Source organism: Pseudopipra pipra, chromosome 16 (genome assembly GCF_036250125.1).
Source record: "Pseudopipra pipra isolate bDixPip1 chromosome 16, bDixPip1.hap1, whole genome shotgun sequence".
Lineage (NCBI taxonomy): Eukaryota > Metazoa > Chordata > Aves > Passeriformes > Pipridae > Pseudopipra > Pseudopipra pipra.
This window is the reverse complement of record NC_087564.1, coordinates 10,534,278-10,555,667: the sequence shown is the minus strand read 5'-3', so window position 1 is coordinate 10,555,667 and position 21,390 is coordinate 10,534,278. Positions and strand designations below refer to the sequence as shown.

General features: G+C 42.6%; 1 protein-coding gene across 1 annotated transcript in view; it reads right to left on the bottom strand.

Annotated features, from left to right (window-relative positions):
* Nucleotides 1-1,144: 1,144 nt before the first annotated feature.
* Nucleotides 1,145-21,390, bottom strand: part of FAM20C (FAM20C golgi associated secretory pathway kinase) — a 56,938-nt gene continuing 36,692 nt past the window's right edge. Inside the window, exons 4-10 of the mRNA XM_064673073.1 lie at nucleotides 14,421-14,513; nucleotides 12,555-12,670; nucleotides 5,416-5,596; nucleotides 4,729-4,838; nucleotides 3,293-3,374; nucleotides 3,135-3,194; nucleotides 1,145-2,325 (exon numbers count right to left, since the gene is read on the bottom strand). Of these exons, the coding sequence (XP_064529143.1) occupies nucleotides 2,073-2,325; nucleotides 3,135-3,194; nucleotides 3,293-3,374; nucleotides 4,729-4,838; nucleotides 5,416-5,596; nucleotides 12,555-12,670; nucleotides 14,421-14,513 (895 nt within the window). The 3' untranslated portion in view covers nucleotides 1,145-2,072. The remainder of the gene's footprint in view (nucleotides 2,326-3,134; nucleotides 3,195-3,292; nucleotides 3,375-4,728; nucleotides 4,839-5,415; nucleotides 5,597-12,554; nucleotides 12,671-14,420; nucleotides 14,514-21,390) is intronic.

Genomic DNA, 21,390 nt, shown 5'->3' with positions numbered 1-21,390 from the left:
CTGGCACTATCTCCTTGTGAGAAAAAGTTGCACCTGCAGGAAAACCACAGCCAGGCATTGAGGCTAAAGCAAGGATAGTACCACCCATTTCACCTTTTTATAATCCTGTGTTTTGGGGGGTTTTTTTGGCTAATGGGGGGAGAGTGCTGCAGTGCCAGTGTTGTGTTGCAGATGACAGCCATGTCGTCATTTGTCAGTCCTCTGAAGTGAAAAAGAAGCCATGGGATAATACAGAAATTTTCCAAGTTCATGGACAGTTGTACAATTTGAGATACTCTGTTATCTTTGTATGCTATGTGTGTGAGAGACGTGGGAATTTGAAATGGGCCATAAAATATAAAAGACATGGGTTTTTTTAGTAATAATATATCAACCTAAGAAGTGAGTGAGCCCATATAGCAGCTCTTTGTCTGATTCATAATTTTAATATGCTGAAAGGCCCACATTTTAGTCTATCCGGCTACAAGCTTTTAAAGTATATGTTTATGAATCCCTGAGAAGAAAGACATCAAAAGAAACAAATGGCAGCTTTGAATTATAGTGGTGATGAATATTGTCATAATAAATTCTCTCCTCACCCAAAGGAGCAATAAGGGATTTCTGCTGTACCACACCATGTTTTCACAAGTCAAATAAAGCCACGTGTTCAATTTATAGCTTGCTTTGGGGCTGAAAGTCTCCACACATCTTCTGTAAATGCAGCTGAACATGATTCAAAACTATTTGGTTAAGAATATAAGAATAGCATGTTTCTAGCTAACTTAGGCGGAGATTTTCTAGGTTGTGCACGGGCTTTTGCTGCTCAAGTCAGAGGCATTGATGTGTCTAAATCCTCTGGGCAGCATGTCAAGCCATAATCTTTTAGAGGCGTTGCTCTACAGCTTGTTTCTACAGCTATAATTGCAGGAGGAAGGGATGCTGAAATGACAGTCAAAACAATGCTTTCATATGAAAGATTAGCCATTTCAACACCATGGTCCTTATCAGAGTTGCAGTGTATATTAATCACCAATTCCCCACTTCTGCTCCATTTGCTGTTGCTACAAAAGGGGATGACAATTTAAACAACCACTTCTGGGACACTTGGCTGATGCACACAGCTTTGCTCTGAACAAGATGAATGAATCCATTTACACACAATGGCTACACATTTTGCCATATCTTTATTGCACTTTTACCACGTTGCAAACAATTCCACAAAAATGCTGCAAAAGTAAGCCTAGAGCTGCTGAAAGCAGCTTTTTACCCATATATGTATATATTTACACAAAACTATCAAAAGCAAAATTGAAAAGTAGCAGCTCAGCTATGATAGTCTAGAAAGATAAGAGCTGCCACCTCCTTATGGACAAATAGTACAACTTGTCATTTTACATCACTTTGTAAAACCAACATTCAAGTATTCCTGTCAATGCACAATTAGTGAAATTCCCTTCTGGTAACCACTGTATTTATTATTATTATTATTATTATTATTATTATAATTATTATTATTTTTTGCCTTTAAAGGTTCTTAATGCCTTAACCCTTTAAATGCTGAGTAGCTGGGGGGACAAAAGCATTCAATTTAAATAAGATACAGTGGATTAGAGCACTTAAAGGGTTAACACAAAATACTAAGTGGACTGTCACCACAAATAAAGTGTGAGTCACAAAACTATGCCATCCCTCTTAGTTAAATTTGGTAGGTAGGTCTGGGGTTTCATAGATATACCATATATAAATACAAAATATTAAGTAAAGGCCTCCTTTCTATACAAAAAAGGACAGGAGGTGTTTTGCTATCAGACTGTTGTCTGTCAATGATCTGAGTATTTTCTGAATCTTTTCATAATCTCTCTTCAGGAACTAATGAAAAGCATCACATTAGACTTATTTTTTCTTAATGAACTAATCCTTTGCAGAGTCTACACTTTACCTACTTTGGGAACAATTATATCTCATTTCTGAATTCACTGAATTCACAAAGTGGCATACACAGTCTTTTGCAAGACTTAATTTTTATTTTCTTTTTCTTTTTCCTCTTTGAATCTTCTTTACTCGGCTGGTAAAAACGTAGTCTTGCGATTTCACTACCTCTCGGTCGTAACAGTGTTAACATCAGTGTTAAAGTCATTTTCAACCACATTGTCATAACCATCCTTTTCTATACAGTCACTAACAGCCTTGAGGACAATCCGTAGCCGCCTGTCCATCGCCTCCAAGTGAGGCTGGTAGAGAATCGGAGCTATTTTATCTTTTAGCAAAGATTCTTTCATCAAGAGACTGAGTTTGTATTCCTCCTTGGCTAACAGCTGTAATCGCAGATAGGTAGACTTCCTTATTCTAGGAGAAAAAGGAGAGGAAAAAATGCAAATCAGTATTTTCATCACCGTTGGTCTTGACAGGGCTAAAAGGCTTATAGTCAGAATTGCATTAATAGTGTAAAAAGCGTATTATGTGATCTGAAATGATGAGAACCAGGCACTGTCTCAGTCCTAATGAGCAGCTGGCATTGTCACCTGGCCAGTGATCCCCAGGGGCCCTTAGAGGTGGAGAGGTTTTGGAGCACAGCTCGATGTTGAAGTGCAGGCAGCCCTCGTGTTCCTCAGCTGGGAAAGGCACCAACAGAAGCTGGTGCATCATTCACAGGGTCATGTCCATCTTGGCAATGACACACGTGGCATTGAGCAGGGGGATGGGTGACAGCAGTGGAGGCTCCTCAGGCTCACCCTGCAGGGGATGCCCAAGAGACTCCCCAGACACAGAGCTCACCCTGCATCTCAGCTGTGCAAAGCTGAAACTCAAAATATCACCTGTCCTCTCTGGAAACCCTGGCTATGGGCACCAAGGAAAGCTGTGGTGAAGCACCCAAACAAGCTGGGATAAGTTTTGCCACTTGACTTCTGTGGATATTTTGTCTTCAAGCCTCTCTTCTGACAGCTTATAGCCACACTCCTGCACGGTCCTGATCTCAACAGAGCATTTAATGTGTCAATGCCAACGCTCAGGGACAGCTAAAGTCAGGCTCCATGGGTAGGATCACACCATGTCCTCATCTCCATGGTGTACAATTAACAGAATCACTTGAACATTTTCAGTCCTGTTAGTGGAAACTGTATAAACCAGGAAACAACTCCAGACGTGAAACATACCTGCAGCACTGGTTTAAAGGCACCAATATGGAAAGTTCATCATGGGAATATTTTCCAAACCTATTTAAAGATAAGAGCAAGAACGTGACAAAGGATGTTTTAAAGACTCACTTTTTTCTTTTTTTGTTTCCCCCAGAAAGATTATTAAAGATATTTACCCTCTTCCATTATCTAAGTGGATAATAAACGTTTCATTTCCAAACTTCTCAAAGGTTTCATAGTGATGTCGATCCATGTTACCTATGGAATAAAGAGGAAAAAAGGTCATTCTCACCCTGGTTTGCTGCTGAGCCTGCAGGTCAGGGCAATGCAAAGGCCCCAGTTCAATGAGAAGCCCAGTGCTCCTCACACATGATGGCTGTGAAGGGCAGGGAAGGGAATGGATTTACTGAGCTCATTCGCTTCTACCATGGATACCCTGAAGTGTAGTGTGTGATGCTGGAAGATGGTGGAAACAAGCCCTGCTGCTCCAGCCTGGGGTCAGCACGGTGTGTGAAGCAGCCACGGCACATGTGACGTGTGAGCCTTGGCTTAGGGAGGGGCAAATGCCTCAAGCAGGGCTGTTAATCCATAGGACTTTGTTAATATTGCATTAAACTTTCTGAACCCTGACCAAACATCCTGGTTTTCCTCTATTAAGAACTTTGTCCAAATTTCTGACTGCCTGGAAGGCCAAAACAGTATCATGGCTCTAACATATGGATCAGGATGGTTCTGCAGGGGTAAAGCTGCACAGCCCCTTTGGGCACCAAGGCAGGCAGCCGTGGGACCTGCTCTTTAAGGTCCATGTGCAGAATACTGGTGCCAAGCTGTGAGTTTTGTCTTCATGGCAGGGGTCTGGAGCTACTTATAGATGCCACATATGGCTCCTGAGCTGTGACTTGGCCTCTCCTGCTGCAGCCTATTGCAGAAATCTCAGTGGGGGCAGTGGCAGAGGATATGTCCACGCTGGCATGTGCCCAAGGATCAAGTGTGTAGGTTGGCAACTTACAGGTGTATTAGCTACAGCAGAACAGATTTCATATGAGAATGTCTCAGTGTTAACCAATGACTGGGCTTGGAATGTGTCATTATTACCCAGTTGTTAATAATTATTTTATTCTGATTCTGTTGCATAAGCAGATAAAACCTTCCTGATAGATACCACAGCTTCCTTTGTGACAAAGCAATGCCTCTTCCCCCCCTTCTCCTCGACATTTTATAGAGCAAGGAGCAGAGAACACCACTGCAGGATGAAAACAAAGATCCAGTAATGAGCAGTCCTTGCATGTGCCTCCAGGAGCCATACATTACAGTGGTAAAGCACTCACTAAAGCAAACTGTGAAGCCCTTCACTCTTGTGAAGGAGACTGCCCTGACCTGCATTTATCATCACTCTGCATTTCTGAACATCTTTGTTCCTTTAATCTGCACTGATGGGAATACATAACCATGTAAATCTGCATTTTCTCATAATCATCTAGGATGGCACATACAGTAAATGCAGCTTCAGCCACGCTTTAGCAAACTGCTGAGCTATGCAAGCAGTGTAGAAAGAAATGGTTCTTATTCTAATTAAATGTTGCATTTAATTTTTGAAAGAGATGAAACATACCCATTAGGAAATCAAAAACTGTCATATCCATTATATCCAGAATTCTGGTCCCACTGTCATACGGGGGAGTTTGTTTAACCTCTTCACAATAATCTGGATCAACTTCCCATCTGGAAAAGGCAATGTTTTGATATTTTATGTGACATACAAAGCTCACTGAAAATTACAAAAAAAAAGTTATTTTTCAAAGATCTAGTTATGTCATGTTGGACTGAGGGCAGGGTCAGGTAGAGGCAGCAAATTCCTCAGGCCGCTTCCAGCAATGCAGGCAACCGAGAAAGATTGTGACTGATGAAAAGGGAAGAAAACCACAAGATTGAAAACTATCTGGCTAATAGCTTCAGGATTTAGAAGACTAGCTGCACCATCAGTCATATGATGAAAACAACTCAGACTTGCTTAGGGCTGCTGATAGCAGTGAATCTTTCTCCCTCTGATAGGACTTAAGACAGGTCCCGTTGCATCCTGTCAATGCCACTGGAGGTATTTGTCCCATGAGGGAATTATGCCATTGAAGGTCCTTTTGGGTTCAGGACCATAAGCTGGAGCTCCTGGCATATTAAATGCCCTGTCCCTTCCCAGGAGATGGAGAAATACAGAGGCTGTCCTAAGGCCAGGACAGCCAGGGCAGTGACTGCAGCACTGGTTTATTTTCCCATTGCCCTCCCTTTGCTCACCACTACTCACTCTGCTTTCTTGCGCTTGTGGTAGGAACGTCTCCAAGGGTTTCTCCAGGTTTTCCTTTTTGCTAGAGACAAATCTGGTAGGAAAGCAGCCAGGGACCCTTCAATCTGATCTGGTTTTCCACACAGGGCGTGCTCTGTTGAGCAGTAGTAGGAACATTCCCCATAGAAGCAGATGTTGTTGGCTGGCAAATAAAGGAAAAGAGTTATAAAACCTACCCTTAAATTAGTATTTGAGAATTCATAAAACCACTGATGTATGTAGGAGCAGAAATAAATCCAAAACCCTGTTACCACACATAGTTTTCTTCCACTGAAACCACTAGAAAGACATTCATTTCAGTGGCTGTGATCACGCCCTGTGCTGAGCTTTCTGTGACTATTTCCAGTCTATTTATATATTCCAAAACCACGTTTGTTTTTTTTTTTAAATCCTTCTCTTTCTCCTTCCCCTCCCCCCCCAGACTGATACATTCTTTGGGTTCTATCTGTTACCCCAGGCTGGAACCCCAAATCCCACAGCTGAACAAGTGGCACATGCCCAAAATTAAGTAATTTTTCAAAACCTTGGCTCGTTTCTTTAAGAACAGAGAACATTTCATTCATTTACTTGTTGCCTTGTTGGTGTGAGAAGAACTGGCAGTTTTAGTACGGAGAATTATTTACCATGCAGGCTCCCGTGGGGGTGTGTGTAGAAGGTGGAAATAGCACAGATGTAACTCTGTCAGCACACATCCCAAACACAAATTTCTTCCTCCACACCTCACACTACTCCAACAACCGCAGAAAAAGAATCTGCAGCAGGTTTTGGAACTTGTGTTACCTTAAAACCTCCCCAAAACCGCCACCACCTATTTCTGTACCAACAGGAACACCCACCTCTTTACAGGAACACCCTGCCCATGGGAATTCACTGAAGGTGAGAGAGAGCAGCTCATCCCCAAAGCCCACCAACGCTGGGCTACAAACAGGAATAGGAGCACACTGCTGCTCTTGTCAGTGTGCTACAACTCTTTTGACATTGCTTTATGCATACAAAATGTCATTAGAGGAAGAGTGTGCCCTTTCCTCATGGTAATGCATGAAGCTGAGAAGTCACATTGCATCCTAATTCCCCACTAGGCTTCTAAATTCAAATATTATTTCTGAGCTCCTCACTCTTTGGGCAGGCTCAGTATAAATGAGGCAGGAAGGGCTGGGAAAAGAGGGAGGTGATTTTCTGCCTGCCACAGAAGACCTGGTGGCTTGGAAAGGTAAGCTGGTGGGTTTTCATCACAGTGATGCCCTGCAGCACGTGGCCCTGCACATCACTGGAGGCCTCTGGTCCAAGCTACAGCTCCAAGCCAGCTTCTCCAGGTTAAAAACGTCTGCAACCCTCAGCTTCTCCTTGTGCACCAGGTCCACCAGCTCCAGGACTGTCTCAGTAGCCTCTTTCAGACTCATCTCATTAATCTAAAATCAAGTATAAAGTCAGACCCCAGACAAACCCAATCTAAGGCAAGTCCTGGGCACGGTGCCCTGCAGTCTAGAACCATTCATGGGTTTCCTTTTCAAAAATGGCAGCTGGACTTGGCACAGCTTTTGCAGGGCTAACACAGGTGCCTCAGCTTCACCTTTAACCATCGTGGCAAACCCAGGAAGGCTTCGTGTCACCCTGTGAACCTGTTCCATCATTCAGGATGATGGTAAAGAGTTGTCCAAGCAGCTGTGGGCAGTACTGCCAGCTGCAGATGGGCCATCAGGAAGGTTGGGATATTCTCAGCCAACAAAAACTGGGGGAAAACATCTGTGATTTTTATCCTTAAAAGAAATTATTGCAGATAAAATATTTCAAGGGGTTTGAAGCTGCCACAAGGGATGATTTACAAGAAATCACATGCAGATGCTACTTGCTGCAGGCTAAAGCAGAAGAGTTAGGGAATACAGAGATCCCTTCTTTCCTGGGCACCAGCTGCCTCAGTGGGAAGGTCAGGTTTTCCCTGTGCTGCAGCCAAGGTTTGTGTTTCCACAGATTTTAAGCAGTGGGGCTTGGGCTTCAATTCAGCTGTCTCAGCATCACCCCCTCATCTGTGGAGGGAGGGAACCACGTGGATTTATCGTGACCGCCTGAGACAATTTATGTTCCGGGCTATCTGTGACCTGACTCCCACCTGGCAGCAGGAAGCCAATGCTCAGTTATCTGACACCACAACAGTTTTGCAAAGAGCAAAAGGCCCAGCAGTGCCCCCCACCCTGTGCCATCACAGCCTCTGCTGCTCGCTATGTAAATCTGACCTTTCAAAAAAGGAATTGTATTAAACACAGCATTTTGCTCAGTGGGAAGATAAATACTGTGTTTAATAGTTTGCTTCTGAATTTAACTTTGGGAACAATGAAACCCTGCTCTGTATTGTCAATGAAAGCAGCTGGGACTAATCATTTGACAGTAATCACACACTGGTATCCAGATAAATCTCGAGGAAGGCTCGGGGGCTGTGGCAGTGATGGCATTTGCTGCTGCAGAGTGATGCAGGGAGCACGTGTGCTGCCTGCACCATTCCAGCCACTCATCCTGCTCATCCCTGCCGGGATCTACCAGCTATTGATCTTCCCACAGAGCCCCAATTCCCTGCACCAAGGCATCCAGTCCCCCCAGCAATGGCAAGATGTGTCCTGTCATTAAGGCAGTGAACTTGCAGTAAAACCAAAAGTGTATTTCTCACCGAGAACTGAGAAGTTATTTTCAATGGCAAAGCTTTTTCTGCCAGCAGTTATTCTTCCTGTGGGCTCAGACCTACTCTCCACAGCTCCTGTCCATTTTCTGGGGATAGTGGAGGTGAAAGGATGCTGTATCTCAAACTACTGCTAATGAAATTAACTGCCTTGATTGATACAAAATAGACATCTTATTATGTCTACCTTAGTTCTTATATACAGGCAGTAAGATGAAGCAGCCTGAATTATCTGTGGAAACATTCATTTTAAAGGTTTCTTAAAAATGTAGAAAAAAAAAAGAGGTACCAAATATAGAAACCCACAGTTCTCATTTAAGACTTCAAGGTGCAGCAGCAAGGCTCTTTGAAACCTAAGTAGGTGACCCACATTCTGCACAGCAGGCTGAGGGTGAAATTCCAGCTAGAGACACAAGCCCAGCACTTCATGGCCATCCCATGCTGAGAGTAGGATTTGGCTTTCCCAAGGCAAAATAACAGGGAAAGGGGAGATGAGCTCCCTACTGGAGCATGGTCCTTCTCCTACCATTAAAATTGCCCAAACCTTATGTTCCTCTCACCAGATAAAGATATAAGTACACCCACAAAAGGAGAAACAGCCAGGAGTTTGTGCTCCTGCAGAGTGGGTAGAAATGGCAACAGCAGCAGTGCTGGCAAAGCAGGCAGGGAGGGATGTTTATACTTGCTGAAATGTTCAAATGCTGCGAGTTTGCAACATGCAAACTCCTTCTTCATTATAAACCAAAATTGTTTCCCCAAAGCACTAGAAAGGCAAGAGAATCCCATGTTGCAATGTCTGATTTTCATTATCTGAGGAGGAATGGCTACGATTCATAATGAAATGCATGCAAAAATCATGGTCTGGTGATCGAAACTCCAACTAATTACAACAATTAAGAACCAGAGTGTCTGTGTACTCATCTGCACATTTTCTGGGCATCATCCTGATAGCTGAACAATAGTTCTCAGGAAGAAAAGGAACAAGGGAGGATACCTTAAAGCAAATTGCTTGGCAGAGCAATTCTTTCATTGAGCTTTGCATGACTGTTAATAGAGGACATTTAGCAAGCTTGTCCAATTGGAATACTGGAAAGAATACTGAATATTTACTAAAGCAATGCATGAAAAGATCTTTCCTTTACCTCCTCAAAATAATAGGTAATTCAGAATTGCTATTGTATGCTGAGAAGGGAAAAAGAATCCATAATCCCTTGGAATTGGTTAATATTAACAAAAACATAGTGCTTACTAGCTGTGTAACATTGATTTCTTTAGGCTGCTGCCTCAATTACTTCCAAAACGAAGGCTGACATCATTAATATGTCTCTTTTTTCCTAGCAAATTACCATTCATTTGTGAGAGTAGCAGGGCTACTGCAGTCTGCCCTGCTGCATAGGATGTAAAATTAATTTAAATAATTACTGACCTAATTCCATTTTTCATGTTTAAGTCCAAGCTGCCTGGAAGTGCACTTTTCTGCAATCTGCTTCCTCTCTGAGTGCAGCCTAATGCATCAACTGACCTGCCTGCTCAGAGCCATCACCACTTTCCAGTGGAAGAAGGGATCCTGCTCGGTGCTGTGCTCTGAAGTACAACTGCCTGCAGCTCCCTGGCCCTGATTTCCATGTCTGATGGGACAAGGGAGGTGTCCCAGGAGTGGAAATGCAATGAGGTTTCTTCCAACACATCCCCATGCTGGTCCAGGGAATAACACAGTGCAGTGATGAGCATCATCAATACCCTCCCTCTGAGGGTTCCCACTGCAAACCATGGGCTCCCAGCCCGAGGGGGAGAGCGTTCTATAAAATCAATTTCATTTAGTGCTCGTTTAATTTTAAGAGAGGTATATGTGTGCATGGAGAGGGATGGATTGCCAGCACGACCATTAATTGTCACTGAGCACCTCTGGGGATAGAGATGCAGTGACAAAGCCACCTGAAAGGGAGTCCCAGAAGGTCCTCAATAGGTGCACAGACTGGTTTGTGCAAGTATGATATGTCACACTTCAAGTTCTCAGCTTTGTGAGCAGTTCTTCATCAAAACCAACTGCCCTTCATCTGCCAGAGGGGACAAATCAGCCTCTTCCAGTCTTCCCCAGGCTCTCTTTTCCCTCTCCATCCTCACCTTTCCAGACCACGAGTCTCACCCCTGCACCTGCCTCTTCCTTCTCTGCCCTCAATCTGCTGCTTGAGCTGCCTGCTTGTGAATTTGTTTCTAAATTCACAAGGCTTGTGAAGTTGTTTCTAAATGCTTAATTTAGGATCTTTATTATTTTTTCATTAAGCATTAATTAATGTCTGCCTTTTAAGGTCAGTATGAAATACAAGACAAAGGTTGGGCATACATTAATGAGAATCTGACTAATTAAACTGGGGACTTGTAGGGAAGAACTCTGACAAGTAACCAGCACGATTTAAGCAAAGTATATTGATTTAGGAAACGTAAAAGGGAAAGAAAAAATTAATTGCTTAAGCACTTTATTCTCCAGAAAAGCCTGATTCATAGTTAATCAAGTATTTTAATTGAATTTATCTGAGGCCTCTAAATAAATTTGAATAAAGGATTATGTTTGGATCATCCCTTGGATGTCTGGAATTTCATAATGACAAGATAAAGATCTTCATCTGAACTGGCAGCCTTAACTCTGTGTTGCCCTGCTCTGGCTGCTGTAAGCTTCTCAGTACTTGAGAACAGTTTTGTAATTCTCAGAAATCATTGAAGTTCACCCCTAAGCCTTGAAATATAACGTGGGAAGATTAAAAATCAAGCAAACCTACTAATCCGTGTCTTACTTACCAAAATGGGAATAAAATTACTTATGTTTTAAATGAGCCAAAGCACCTTGTGCACTTAGACAGTCACAAGATTTTTTGCCATCATTTTTGTGTGATTATTTGCCTACAAAAAGCCAAGTCAAAAAAAAAAAAAAAGTAGAAAGAGAGAGACAGAGAGGGAGGGAAAGCAACTGATGCAAATACAAAAATGTCTGCCCATCAGGTTTGGTGAACACATGCTGTCACCATGTACTGTCACCATGTACTGTCACCGTGTAGTGTCACTGCTGTCACCATAACTGTGCCTGTAAAATTGGAGTGCTCATAATACGGGGCAAGACGAAACCTTCTGTAATTATGTAACGTATTTTATGAGTGAAGTTACTGTAATAAATAACTGTCTGCTCAACCGTGTCCTGCAGAGCTGAACACAACTATGAAGCTAAAAATAACAGCCGTAATAATGACTTTATTGGGGATCTGAAAAGTGTGATAAACATTTTAAGAGTGAAAGCACTGCAACAACAGGGCTCTGGTTTCTCGCTAATGGCAATAAATTGCAGTTACATTGGGAGAAACTGTAATTAAGTCTTTGGATCTTGACTTTAGGGATCTGGGATAAACAGCTTCTGGCCAATCACACACAGAGCAAGGGAAGAGATCTCTGGAGGTTTCTGCTCCAGATTGCCTCTTACACAAGTCACAGCCTGAGTTCAGCAACACACATTTGCACGCAGCTGAAATAGTGTGAGTTAAGCTACTGGAACACAGCACTATGCTTTAAGTTGAATGTTAACCTATATATTCTACATGTAAGAACAAACTTAAGCATTATTTTCGTGCCTTAACTCAAAGCTCTTGTTTCTCTATCTCAGCATCTCAGATGCTACAGAGATGTTGATATTTTTTCCCACCCTTTGCCCATTTTTCCCAATTCCAGTTGTACCTTTTGGTGAGCAGGGCAGAGTTTTATCCTGTGTTTGTAAAATTCCCACCCTGTGGAGCTCCATCCTTGACTGGGTCCACAAGATGTGGTGAAAGAGTGAAGAGTAATAGAGAGTGGTATTGGTTTCTGGGTCAGCCCTCCAAGCAAGAGCGAGAACTGGGGACAACTCAGGTCGTTTCTAGTCTGCCCTCTGCCCAGCAGAGATTTCAAGCTGGAGGCAGGATATGTCATGTATCCTTCTTGATTTTTTTTTCAAACTCCTGTTGTAATAAAACCTAAATGACTCTGAGAAAATTAGGTTTTGGTCCTCCAGTCAAAACCAGAAATAAATTCATCTGACCAACAGAAGTGACAGATCACACTGCAGTAGGAAAAAAGTCTAGATAACTAATGGGTCAGGTAATAAGGTTTAGGGTAAACTGAGAGCAACAGAAAATTGCTTTAGAAATTGTTCTACATAAAACATTTGTTGAATACATTGCTTTGGCGAACATAAAAGCCTGTCTCTGAGGATAATTTGTCAAGGGGAAAAGGCAGTCAGTTCAAAACAATACAGTGTTCTTTGTAAGCTATGTCTCCACATTTATTTTTATTCAAAGGTCTAGGAGACAGTTTTATTAGAAATATCTGAGCAATTAAGCAATCTACACATCGTTCCCTTAAGTATCTGTTCGGCGGGATAGAAAGAATATAGTGTTATTTCCAAGACTACCTGGTGAGATGAAAAACGTTCTCCACAGCTTCTTGTCACGAGTAACATCTCGTATTTCCCTTGTCATGTTAACCAGTCTACCTGCAACTGGTGGCACACGACGGAAATCCAGGATCCTGGAAGAGAAAGAAAAGAGGTAGTTTATGTAAAGGATTAAAATGTAATGATAGTGTTAGGTCTTAGGAAGCTTCATTACACTCTGAAGGCACATTTATCTGTGGTCTTTAAGTAGCAAAAAGCCCATCAACTTTAAACTGGATAATCCTTCATATAATATATTACAAAATATGTCCTGAATGTGATGAGCTCTGACTTGCCTACATAGCATGGAGCAAAATACAGAAGGGTATGGGGGGCATTGTTCCATGATAAAAATGAAGACACATACAATTCCAGAAATAAGAGACAGTGGAAATTTATTTTTTCACTTTGTGCTACTTCATGATTGTTATGACATGCATTTTGCTCACCAGTTTTTTAAGTGACTTGGGGAATGGGATTTCAGCCTCTTTCTTCCATAAACACCATGTAATTCTTTTTCTGACAGCCTTAGTATGTGTTTGATTTATTTCCTTCTGCTCCTCTCTGTTTTAATACCCTTACACCAACCTAAACAATCTCCCTGAGACTAAAAATTTTCCCACGGGCAAAGGCTGGGAGAAGAGGCTCTTTCTACCCCAAACTCCCCTGCCTTAATAGATCATAAAAAACTCCCTACTAAGCATTGCTATTAGATACAGTAAAAGAGCAAAGGCCCCATACAAAGTCTCCCCATAGGCGGGATTTTTATATCCACTGTCTGCTGTTCAGATTTTCTACACTGGGTAGCAACTGCTTTTCCTGCTTAGTGTGTGGATATTTAACATACCCCCCGTAGGAACTCCACTAATGCTTTTTTTCTACAGCACCATCTGCTTAAAATGGCAATATAAAACACAAAGCAGAAGGGATCAACACCGAGGTCAACAACAATAAAATAGAGAAGATCCCTGAAGGATCTCATCAGGATGGCTCCTAACAGCAAACCTACCCTGTGCCACTTGCTGACAGGTTCCCATACCCCAACCATCATCCCAGAAGGCAGCAATATTACACAACCCCCCAAATAATTTGTTGCCCCAAAGCTTCAAGCTTTCTAAAGGATGTTTCTCAGCACTTCACAGTGTGAGAGACACTTCAGTTCTGACTCAGTCTGTGAAATGCTGTTGTTCCTGGCCCTACTGTTAATCACTAATTTTTAATTCCCACCCCTAATCTGGGCAGGCTGAGAGGGCTGCAGTCCCTTGCCAGTCTTGGGGTATCCACCATCTCCTGCACTATCTCTGCCTGGGGGGACATTTTCAGCTGACAGGACCATGAGATGACCACCAGTGTCCTCTCCTTCACACTAACTTGTGGCCTAAATGTGCTCCTGATCTGGGACAGTCCCAGCTTTTTGCTGTGAAACCAGAACTCCCTTCCCACCTCGATTACTCCCCTCTGAATGCTCACACCATTCCCCACATCTCACTCGGATCTCTGTGCCCTGGAGCTAATTGGGGTGTGTGACACATTCCCCCAGAGATGGGTCCTCTCCATATGTACTTCGAGATCACAGGGGAAATTAATTTCTCAGCTTCTCTTCGATATAACTTCTCCTTCTTTTTGAGAATTACTTATTGCCAGGCTTCTCATTCCCAGAGCAAGTCGCATTTCCTAATTATTAATCTACCCTTTCATCATCTGCCATTTCATTTATTCATGGAGTTTGCCTACCTTTGTTCGACTTTCCACTTTTTAAAAGTAATTCAGTTACAGGGCTGGCCAAGTGCAGCAACTTATCACAATATTTCCCCTTTTCTTCTAATGCAAATCCGTTCTACTTGCCTGTCCAGATGAAATGCTGCTATTTCTGCATTATGTCTCTCATAGTCTGAGAAATAAAAAAAGTCAGGCGGGGTTTCTTGTTCTCTGGTTTGCCTGCAAAGGAAAACAAGGGAAGTGTTTTAATGAAGGGTTAGCATTTCTAAGGAGCAGTGCTCAGTCATCAGCATGCTATTCAGGAGTTCAGAATTGTTTGCTTAATGGAAGACCTTTAAATACCTCATGTGTGCATTATTTGCCATGCAGCCTTCATTTTATCTTCTTTCTTAAACTACTGTGACAAAAAAATGGGAATTCAAGACTTGTGCACACAGTCTGCTGTCACAAAGCTGTTCCACTCAAGATTCTCGCTCTATTTAACAAGATCTGTTTTATCACTCTCAAACATTTCATTAGTGATAGTGGTGAAGACAATGTCATTTCATTAAATTATCATTAATCGTAATTAATTTCCAAAAGTAATAATATTTTTCTTTCATCTTTGGCAGTCATGCACCTCCTATCTAGAATATGCCTCTCTTTTTGTGTTACTTGGAGCCAAAAGTGACATGTTTTTCTCATTTCAGAAGCAACAGGATCATTGCAGTTTGATGGCCACGACACATGTCGTGTTTCAAAGAACATTAACAAGACCGTGCTTGAGAGAGGGTGCAGAATTTGTTGTTTCTTCAGTTTAAGAAACAATAAAAAGTGTCATTCTGATGGAAATAGAAAGGGTAAAGCTTCCACACTGCACTCCATGGAAAATACAAAGCTCCATGTTAAGACAGAAGTGTCACTTGTGGCAATTTCAGTCCTGATGGAACACAACTCAGGCAGTTGACCAACACAATGTCTGGGTCCCACCTCAACCTGCATTATGCCCTGTTTTGAAGTTTTCAGTGGGAGATAAGCACAGTAAAGCTGTCTGCACAGCATCTGCAGGGGAGGACAGTTCCCCAGAAGAGGAAAACAAAGCTCTTTTTCATTCCCCACTGCCACAGGTGGCCCAGCTGACAGCTCATGCGTCACTCCTGCTACCTGCTGGCAATTAAAATACAGCTTCTGCATGGGGACCTTGGCGCATCAAAGGCTTTGGGGTGGTGCTGGTGCACAGCTCAAACCTCCAGAGAATTTGCAATAAGCCTTAATTATGGGGTTTGTTGGGAAACCAAAGCTGTGTCCACCCACGACTGTGACTACCAGAGATGGTATCTGCCCACAAACTCTCCTGGGGCTCTCCACACTGCTGGAGAAACCGGGTAAGTCTTGTGGGTTTTGGCTGTATGAAGACTTTGCTATGCACCCAACAGGGTTTGAAAGCCTGATATTCTTTCTCAGACATTCCTTCTTATAGTAACATCTTGGCAAGGCACTTGATCTTGCCCTAAATGATGAACAATTGCTATCATAGAGACAACATCAAGGTATTGTCCAATGTAAGTCAAGGTCAGAGTGGCCTTGAACACCCCAGTGACGCTCTGGCCAAAACAGCACTGACCACAGTGATAGTGGTGGCCACAGAGGCGGCCAACACTTGGCAGAAGTCCTGCTAGGGCCCTGCTGTGGCCAAAGGGTTCACAAGGACACAGGCTAAAAGTGAGCCTGGCATAAAATAAAAAATAGCATTTTGCTTTGTCTCCATAAAAAATGCAAAAGTGGAAGGAATGAGCACACCCACAAAGAGGAACACGGAAGAGCAGAACCTCTGGCATCTCACACCATGCACCACACAATCAAGGCAAGAGTTAGGAGAGCTGCAACCTCACTGTGCATATTCCCCTAAAAAAATGAAGGAATGAGCCCTGAATATAAATTCAAAGAAAAAGATTAACAGATTTCTTCTAGGCATAAGATTACACATTTCTACATAACTTTCCCTCCCCTCCAGATTTTAAAATAGTTGATTTCTTCAACAAGTCAAAGAGAGAAAGATTCAACCCAAGATTTTGCAAACTTTACACGTATCAGCACAGCTGATAAGTTGCAGAAAATATTACTAATTAGCTAATCAATGCCATCTGCTTTTTATCTCCCAAATGCTTAAAACATATCACGTTTGTTCCTTTACAAGAAAATCCTGCTCCAGAAAATCAGAGCTGAATAAGGGCTAGATCTCAATCTTGCAAGCACAGCCATACCCCCAGCCCAGCTCCCCTGCAGTCAGCACATCACTGCCACGATCGTCCGGTCGCTCAAATTCCACTTTTCTCTTTACTCCCTGCCACCCCTGGCAATGGCTGGGGATATTATTCATATGGGAGTAAGTACAGCTGTCCTGCAGGCTTAGGCTTGTTTGTACATATTTTTCTGCTGTCATAATGTGTTATTAAGTGGTACCAGACTCTCCTAAGAAATCACGGAATTTATTGTCCTAAAACCTTCAAAACTGGACACCAAATCCACAGTGAAATCTAGACAGTGGAAATGCCGGTGTGTGAACCCGACAGTACACCATGAAACAAATTCCCAAGTTTCTTTGGTGCTTCCCCCTACTTAGCTACAAAAAACCACTCTCCAGCCACTGTCCACATTGTCCCTGCCCATGTCAAACATATATGGTACCCACTTCTCTGTCTCTTGAAAATACTGTGTTACTCAGAACATAGACTAGAAGGAGGATTTATCAACCCCCAAGCTGCTTTACAATCCTTATGTTCCTTTGCAGAGCTCTGCAGAACTAAGATGTAGCAGATCCAAACACCCTGAAATAACCTTGGAAAACCCCTTCTGCTGACTTCTGACAATATTCCATGGACAGAACAGGAATCTTGTTCCTTGGATCTGACTTTAGCTAGATAGACTTTTATTCAAACAGACATTTATTATTAATTTGATGTCTAGAGCAGCACCTAAAGAGGTTCCTTGGTAACTGCCCAGCCAGAGTAAGCTGCCATACCACCAGCAAACACTAACATGTGAGAGGATTGTAGCCCAAGGTAGACAACTGAAGCCACATGAGCTTAACACAGCTCTGAATCAATGCCATCCATGGAATGTCATGAGAATGGCTTTAACAGGGTTAAAGTGCACTTACATCATAATCTATATGTTTTACCTTATCCAACTGCGTTTATACATAATTTTATTTTATCCACGTTAAAAATGTCCTTTCTGTTTTTTTTGTTTGTTTGTTTGTTTGTTTGTTTTGTGTTTTTTTGTTTGTTTGGGTTTTTTTGTGTTTTTTTTTTGGTTTTTTTTTGTTTTTTTTTTTTTTTGTTTTGTTTTGTTTTAAAATGCACAATCTAATCAATAAATTGCCTTGTTTGGTGCTAATTCTAACAATCTATTCTGATATATAAGCATAGAGAGTTGGAAGATCAAACTGCTCTCAGCAACACAAATGAACAGTCAACAAGTCCTATCAGTTCCTCTGAGATTAGATCACAGTAGCTGGTCCCCAGTCCCCAAGTGACAGCTGGAAAAGGGGCAAGCACTGAGTCCCTGATCAAGTAAAGCATCTTATAAAACAACACTGGAACCAAGCCACCCCACAGCATGTTTTAAATCAGAATTGCATTTTAAAAGGGGAAAAAACCCAACATCCCTCAAGTTAGTTTGGTTTTTATCACCTGATGGCTATTGAAGGTTATTGTCTAATAAAATGACACACAGAGTGAGATATTTGAGCAAACAGACCAATATGCTGAGCCCTCTGCAGCAGTGCACGCTTCCGAGGGACAATAGGTTACAGAGCCAGCAGTGACACCTCACACCGAGCAGGGACAGGTTCTGCACAGGTTGCAGACGGTGGGAGAGGATTTCTGGCGGCGGCTCTTATTTTGCAAACAGTTGGAATCTGGTGATCCTCTCTTTGGAGAAGGATTTGGCAGATATTTATAACGGCAGGCTGGGAAGCTGTGGAGGAGAGGCAGATGGAGGTCTGTTGATAGTGCACACAGTTAAAAATTACACAGTGGCACCAGCCCAATTACAGCATGAGGAAAAGACAAATCAGCACGGTAACATGTGTAGAGGAGAAGTAAGAACTAAGGGGAAATCAAAGCCCATGGAGATTTCCCCACCATGACACAACTCACAGAAGACACGGGAAGCAAAGAATGATTTTAAACAGGACAGGGACACATTTGTGTTGACACAAGACAAGATGCAACTGTGATCTGATCTGGTGGCTAGAAAAGCAAATCATGCCTACAAACAGAAGAAATAAAGCTGTTCTCATAAATGAACAGTCAGATAAGTCCGGTGAGTCAGCTCCATTCTAGTTATGGTTGGGACCTGGTTTGGTGTTCAGTAGTATTTGGATATATCAACATAGTGATTTGCATGCAGAAATACTTGCAAAGTCTCAATCTTCTCTTAAATGTTTCTGTAAACACTTTTTTTGCCAATTACTTTATCCCCCAGACCCAACATTAATAATTTCTTGTGGCTTTTCTTTTTGCTGTTCATGAACCCCCTCACCACAGGACAACTGCAGACTGCAGACTCTCTGGCATTTCATAAAATGACATTGTAGAAACTAAACCTTTAACATGGAAATCTATATTTAGTTTCCATGACCACTAGCATACACCTGCCTAAACTAGGATTAATACCCACCGGGGCCATGTATTACTCGAAAGAATCCTGCTCAGTGCCAGACTTCCTCTGCTCTGGGGGGGTTCTATTATCTGTACAGTAGCCAAAAAGCTAAAAAATAGGGCAAACAGCCCAATCTGAGCTAAGTGTTATCCTGACAGACACGTGCTGTCTTCCTGTGCTGCAGTCCAGAGACATTTCAGAGACACCTTTTGTGTCAGACCCTCGTACCTTAACTAATGAGAGGATGTGCTGCTGATTTGAAAACATCTCCTTTTAAATAGGTTACACTCCTGTTCTGACACATAATCAGGGGAATCAAGCGCCGGGATTAGGGATGATTAGGGATCACAACAACGAGCTTTGCTGCAGCAGGGAGTAGGTTTGCTTGGGTCAGGCCATTTTGCAGACAGAGCCCCTGCCCCTCTCCAGCCAGGGGAATTCGGCAGCAGCAAAATCACTGTGAGATATAAGCCAATGAGGCTTTGTAATTGCATTGGCAGGGACACGACTGACACTGATAAGAGCATAACTTGGCTATCGTAACAGATAACAGGAGATTAACTGGGTCTACCCACAGCTATAGGTTGCTATTCTTCTCCTTTGGAAAGCAGCTTTCCTCTCTTCCTGTGGAGTATTTAAGGTGTTTAAAATACCTGTCCCGAAGCCGAGTTGCAGGCTCAAGAGTTCACATAGAGTGTTACTTAAATGATAAAGTATAGTTAATACAAGACTAAAAGGATAGTTAATGCAAGACTAAAAGGTGGCCACTCAGGAGTTAGCTGCTGTTTCAATTATTTTATGGCCTGGAATGGAATTGGGGGTTTTTCGCATTTGGAAGCTCCACAGTGGGGCTTTGTAGGCAGCCCCTTCTTCTAACATGCCACTGAGGCACAGATGCTCCATCAAGTCCGGAGAGCCTTTCTTCCAACACAGACAGGCATGAAATCTCCCCAGGCCTCACCAATGAACCTCTTCTTTGTACTAATGGAAAACTCAGACTGAAAGTCCGGTGTCTGCTTGCAAGATTTTCTCCCTCCTTCCCCTCCACGCAACACTTATGTCAAATTGGATTGTGCAGCAGGGGGATCTACAGTGCCCTGAGATCATCTAAAGCTTATTATTCTAAGTGAAGGAGGCAGCCCATGGAAAAAAAATGGTGTCTCTGAGGCAGCTGCAGTCCTTAGGAGGGTACTGAGATTTTGCATGCAGAGCTGTATCATCTGGGAGGGCTTCCAACACATTTGGCACTGGTTAAAACAGGTGGAAAAAGTGCCACTTAATTTTATAATAGATTTTAGTGGCTTAGTAAGTCCTTAGGAAGAGAAATGATACCGTTAATGCAGCTACATCTACAGTAGCAGAGATATCTGGTGCCTGTTTCTGACTCCTTATGGAGTCTTGGCAGCTGATGGCTCTGGCTTTATCAAAGCATTGTGCTACAAAGAGCACTCCCAGGGACGATAGGAGATGTTTACAAGAGCAGAATATGGGCCAGAAAACCAGTGGCCAAGGCAGGAATGCAAAGACATGCAATTTGAGTGGTACAGAGAGGATGTTTGGCCCGTTTCATCGCCATCAACAAAATGACAATATGGGCCTCTGCAGGATATTCAGCCTTCTCCAGTTTAAGTAGCATTTCTGCTGCTAGAAAAAAAAGGAGAGAATATTTACTGTGGCAGAAAGACAGAAATTCACAGAGGGATGTGATAGCAATAGGAATAATTAGCAAACTGCCAAAAGGATAAATACCGAGATCATGCTATTGCGTGCCAGCCCCCGAGTGCTTTTCTCCTGAGCAGACGGAGAGAGCTTGACAACAGCACATGCTCAAGGACCAGTTAGCTTAATATAAATCATAAACTTCTTATGCAGAGAATGACAATAAGCTTTTGAAAGAGCATTTGTATATATAAATATCTTATTACCTGGCACAGAAAGACAGTGGGGCTGAGAGGGACAGAAAATCCACAGGGAAATAGCATATTAGGGTGGGCTTTCTGTTTCCAGTGTGGAGTAAAAGAAAAAAGAGGCTCAGGAGGTCACCTAGCCCTATTCCCTGGCCCCAGGGTGAGATCAGCTAGAACTAAACCATTCTTGACAGACGTTGTTCTAACGTGATCTTCAAAATGTCCTTTCATGATCCCATGGCTACAGCCCCCTCATCCTAGTCCCCATGTGCTGGCTTTACTCTTCTGCTGATTTCCAATCTTGCTTTTCCACCTGGCAAAAACACCTGCTGCAGCTGATCCATGTGTCTTTCTGAGGGAATACATGCAGCACAGGCACCAGAAAAACTGGCTCCCATTCCTGAAACTACCATCCCCAAGCCAAGACCTGGCAATGAACGCCTTTAGACTGCAGATTCCTCAGCTCAGAAGCCCCTTCTTTACTAAGCACAATTAATTTATTTTTAATTCATTAAAATCCCAACCAGCTCAGAGCCCTGAAA